The sequence below is a fragment of the Lactuca serriola genome, chromosome 1, assembly GCF_051521515.1.
Source record: "Lactuca serriola cultivar US96UC23 chromosome 1, Lser_US96UC23_V15, whole genome shotgun sequence".
Classification (NCBI taxonomy): domain Eukaryota; kingdom Viridiplantae; phylum Streptophyta; class Magnoliopsida; order Asterales; family Asteraceae; genus Lactuca; species Lactuca serriola.
The window spans coordinates 31,647,509-31,652,559 of record NC_136408.1 but is presented as its reverse complement, the minus strand read 5'-3'; the positions used below and the strand labels follow the sequence as shown (position 1 = coordinate 31,652,559).

General features: G+C 37.0%; 1 protein-coding gene across 1 annotated transcript; it reads left to right on the top strand.

Annotated features, from left to right (window-relative positions):
* TIC40 (hydroxyproline-rich glycoprotein family protein) lies at positions 1-3,442 on the top strand. The gene is made up of 13 exons (XM_079023185.1): positions 1-430; positions 746-860; positions 953-1,010; positions 1,108-1,125; positions 1,232-1,535; positions 1,605-1,711; positions 1,789-1,931; positions 2,021-2,061; positions 2,145-2,190; positions 2,477-2,571; positions 2,672-2,775; positions 2,860-2,907; positions 3,086-3,442. Exons 1-13 carry the CDS (start codon positions 220-222, stop codon positions 3,143-3,145), a joined length of 1,350 nt encoding a protein of 449 aa, XP_078879311.1. The 5' UTR covers positions 1-219; the 3' UTR covers positions 3,146-3,442.
* Positions 3,443-5,051: the final 1,609 nt, after the last annotated feature.

Below are 5,051 nucleotides of genomic sequence, written 5' to 3'. Positions count from 1 at the left end.
GTCGTCTCATTGAGATTAAACATGATGAGGTTGTTGAGTTTGGAGATGTCGCCGATATAGAGAAGTACAGAAGAAGCAGGCCCCTTCTTCAATCCTCCTCCCGCTTCTTCACACCCAATAGCAACTGCAAAATCACCCTACTTTACACCCAGAAAAGATCAAAGATAACTCCAATTCCTTATAACCCTTTATTGTGTAGTCTTTACGGAGCTTCGATTGATGGATAATATAGCCGTTTACGCTTCTTCTCAAAAGCTAGTACTAGGTTCTACTGCAAACCCTCGAACTAATGGTGTAATATCCAATAAACCCTTGTTTTGCTCGTTCAAAATCCCAAAGAGAAGCGGCCTGCTCTCCAAATCCAAAACTTCAATCGCCGCCGTGTCTCAGCCGCAGGGCTCAACCCCACTAACAACTAATAAATCTAATGGTAATTCTTTGCATTTCATCTTTTTAATTCAGTTTTTGCTAGGTGAACATTGTTAGCGTCCTGATGACATTAAAAAATTTGTATCCTATCATTGGGCCAATTCCAAAGGCTATTTAGTATGTCTTTTTTTCCCTAAATGAATGAGTTCTTGTAGGTGTATCTGTATATGAAACCGAAAAACTAGCCAAATCCAATAACCTTCTTTGGAATGTCAAAAATCATAGTACTTTTTAACTTTAAAATCAAATCATCACTATGCTATCTACTCCCTTTGAGTTATGGTTTGAATCTAAATGAGTTCACATGTATATATAGAACTAGAGAGGCTTGGGAAAGATTGCTTTGCTAGAATTTCTTCTTCAAGCAATCAACACACTTCTTCAGTTGGTGCAACCCCACAAATTGCAGTGCCACCCCCATCTTCTCAAGTGTAAATAAGCATCTTACATTCCCTAATTTCATTCAATTTTTGATTTTTATACAATGTAAACATGACTTTTTAAGATTTGGTTGTGCTTGTAGAGGTTCTCCCCTCTTTTGGGTAGGAGTTGGTGTTGCTTTCTCAGCAGTTTTTTCATGGGTAAGTATGATAATACATTCGTTGCACTTTCTTCAAGAACAATTTGTTTCTTATTAGTCATTTCTATGTTTGACTTTTTACAATTCATGAATGACAGGCCGCATCGTACTTAAAGGTAAAGTTCTTAATACAGACAACACTTTATCCAGACAGACAACAAACGGGGTGTAAGGTTTTTTTTTTTTTTTTTTTTTTTTTTTTTGATATGTTCCTAATTTCAGAAATATGCCATGCAACAAGCTTTCAAGACCATGATGGGACAAATGGACACACAAAATAACCAATTTGCCAATTCCGGCTTTTCTCCGGCATCCCCGTTTCCATTCCCGACTCCACCAATGTCAGGGTCAACCGCCTCTTCACCGGGATCACCTTTTCCGTTTCCGACACCATCAGCCGCCTCATCTGGACCTGCTTCCCAGCGAACAGTGACAGTAGATATGCCTCCTACTAAAACAGAGGCACCACCTGCAGCCACAAACTCCATAGATGAACTTGAAGCACCAAAGGAGCCAAAGAAATCCGGTATGTAATGACCATTTTGACCCTTTGCAATTCTACTTATGCAAGAAGTTATAACTCAAATGTTGTCAGCTTTTGTTGATGTGTCGCCTGAGGAAACATTGAAAGCGAACCCGTTTGAAAACTTCAAAGAATCTAAAGAGACTGAATCCCCGAAAGATTCTCAGTCTGCAACCCAAGTAAGAATTTGATTGTGAAATATGATTCATTTTAATATCTGAATAGATATATAAAATGATCTGGTTGATGAAATTAGGGTTCCCAAAATGGATCTGCTTCCAACCCGATGAATAATCCGTTTTCTGGAGCTTCGTCTACTGGTACAACAGGTCCTGTTATGTCTGTTGAAGCTTTGGAGAAGATGATGGAGGATCCAACTGTACAAAAAATGGTCTACCCGTAAGTTGTTGATTTTCCAGATTTTCAACTTTATGTTTTTTTGATTGGTGAATAAAGTTGTTCATAAGTTTTACTTTTGTTTCTTCCAGTTATCTTCCAGAAGAAATGAGGAACCCTACCTCCTTCAAATGTCAGTTATTGTTCAAATTAAGTTTTATGATTTTGTACACATATATGTCAACCTAAGCTAATACTTTTATTTTATTTAAACAGGGATGCTTCAGAACCCACAATATCGTCAACAACTGCAGGATATGTTGTATGTTTTTTGTTTTAATTTCATCTTTTTCCACTCTAATATTACTTCAGAATAATCTTTACTTTACAACTTTAATTTTCCATTTGGCTCTTATCGAGTCAGATCTTGAGGTTTTTACAGCTGCTTTATAAACGGTCAAAAAGCTTGATTGTTTGATAACTACACAAAATAGTTGAAATAAAATGGTGAAAGAACAAGTGTGTGTGTGTTTTGTATTTTAACCCTATTATTGAATGTAAGTTGTGAGTTGTATTTTCCCTCACCCAATCAATTGGTTTATCTTCAGGAATAGCATGGGGGGAAGTCCTGAATGGGACAACCGTATGATGGACTCATTGAAAAATTTTGATATTAGTAGTCCCGAAGTCAAGGAGCAATTTGGTAACATCTGTTGAAATCGAACAACTTTGTAAAGTATTTTTATACTCCCTACCAATATAAATATATGTGTTTACTTATATCTTTTTTTTTATTGTTAAAGATCAAATTGGGCTTACACCTGAAGAAGTTATTTCCAAAATCATGGCCAATCCTGAGGTAGCCATGGCGTTTCAAAACCCAAGAGTTCAAGCAGCAATCATGGATGTATGTTTTTTTTTTATCCTTCTCTTTCTTTTTGCACTTTAGGGTCACTTATTAACTTTAATAACACAACTGTTACGTTTGCAGTGTTCTCAAAACCCTATGAGCATTATCAAGTACCAAAATGACAAGGAGGTAAGCCCCCCCCCCCCCCCCCCCCCCCCCCCCCAAAAAAAAAAAAAAAAAAAAAAAAAAACTCCACGAAACATAAATATGGGAAATAAAATAGTTTTTTTAATCCATATTTACAAAAATGAGATTGTTGTTATATGAATATGAGTTAAATAATAGATGTGGTGTTTGAATGATTCAGGTTATGGATGTGTTCAATAAGATATCAGAGCTGTTTCCAGGGGTGACTGGTGCACCCTGATGATGATGATCAATCATATTTTGAGTTATTTACTACAGAAGTTAAGTCTGTTTTTGGGAGTGAGTGAATTTAGAGCTACAGAAGCAAGCTAATTAATTATCTGTTGCAATCCGTTAGCTATAGTTGAGTGAGTGCATGAGTTAGGACTGGTGGCTGTAACAGCAAGGAGACCACAATTCAGTAACTGTATGATTTGAGTCCAGACTCTTTTGAGTTTACTAAATCTGGTGTCTTTAAGTCTTAACTTAAGTTCTTGGTGTTTGAGTATTTAAGATACTAGTGTTCTCTTGTTGAAAATATACTCTGCTGCTAATTAATAGTGTACCAATGCTTTTTGGTATCAGGTGGACATGGGCTCCATAAAATCCTAAATGGGAAACTGGTTTTTAAAAAGTCTGGTTTGGATATAACTGGATTTGGGCCAGAAATATTTGATCCGATATGGCCAGATTAGAACTGGATTTTCGAGTGTCATGGTTTTGTGAATCTTTTTTGCATACTAAATTTAACTTCCGACAAAATACAGACTTGCTTTATATATAAAACAGTAGAAATAGAAAAAAAAAAAAAAAAAAACAGTAACATAAAACTAAAATAGAAAATGAAATACAACTTTTTTTAGTCGGCTAAGTTCTGGTTTTTGATTGTTTAATCCGATAATTATTCAACAAAGTATAATTTGCTGTTGATGTCGTCATAGTGACGTAGTCTGTCTATTTCTTGTTGGGGGTGATATTGGCGTGCAACTTCTTCATGGATTTGTTCGAATGATTTTAGAAGTTTACAAGTGAATCATACATTTCCATGTCATTCAAGTAATCTTTTAAACAAATAGCGAAGTTTGAAGCTAATGTTGAGGATTCAACAAAGTATAATTTTGTCATTATTCAAATTAGTTGTTGGTCATCAAGTAAAGATTAGGGTTGGTCATGTAGCAATCACTTTTAGCCTTGGGTTTGGTGACGTCAGGATTTGACGTATGGACTCGATCAGTTAAATCAGAAAGTTATTAGAGCCTCAGTAGCATGGTAACTAGTGGCATCTAGTTCTAGAGAAGGAACTTGTTTAGAAGTCGTGTGAGGCGACTAAGTGGGAGTCGTTTGGCTCCGCAGCCGGGCTGGAACCCGGTATTTCAGATGATTGGCGGAAAACTAAGACCATGTAGGTCTTGATAGATGTTGGGAAGCAGCCATGTGGCAGCATATCGTTTCAGACAGTTAGAGTTTCAGGCAGTTAGAGTTTCAGGCAGTTCAGTGATCAGATATTTCAGTGTTTCGGGCAGTTCAGTGTTTCAGGCAGTTTGGTATTTCAGGCAGTTCAGTGTTTCAGAAATTTCAGTGCTTCAAACAGTTCAGTGTCTCAAACAGTAATGGTTTTTTTGAGATTTCATGTATGGATAGAGTCACAGATAGCTTGGGATATGCTAAGTCACTCACAGCGGGATTATCAGGACGTTGGCCTGATATAAGTGAATCACAGGGATAAGTGGATTTGTGATTCTGTTTTCTAGTGTGAGCCTTGAGTTACCAGAAGTTTAGTAGGCAGCTGAGTAACAAGTGGATTGGATTTAGCAATCATGAATCAGTAGAGTGGTCTGTCAGGGATTCAGACCATCTCAAGACATCAGAATTCAGATGAAGTAGATGTGATCTTGTTGCGAGGAAGTAGTTTGCCTACAGATGTTTGGGCTTTGCGATGATTGGTCACAGCTACCCTAAGAAGGTTAGGGTGTACTCAGGATTATGGCCATGTTACTTGAGTAGTTAGTGTGTAAGGAATGGTAAGGAAGGATTTCGAGGACGAAATCTAATTTAAGTAGGGGAGAGTTGTAACGCCCCGTTTATTTAAATAAATTAATAAATGTAAGTCCCGGGATGATTTGTGAAGAATATTAGAAGTCGAGGGT

Coding starts and splice junctions, on each gene's coding strand:
- TIC40 (XM_079023185.1), top strand. CDS start 220: ATGGATAATATAGCCGTTTACGCTTCTTCTCAAAAGCTAGTACTAGGT. Junction 1,932..2,020: donor GTACAAAAAATGGTCTACCC/GTAAGTTGTTGA, acceptor TGTTTCTTCCAG/TTATCTTCCAGAAGAAATGA. Junction 2,776..2,859: donor TTCAAGCAGCAATCATGGAT/GTATGTTTTTTT, acceptor TTACGTTTGCAG/TGTTCTCAAAACCCTATGAG.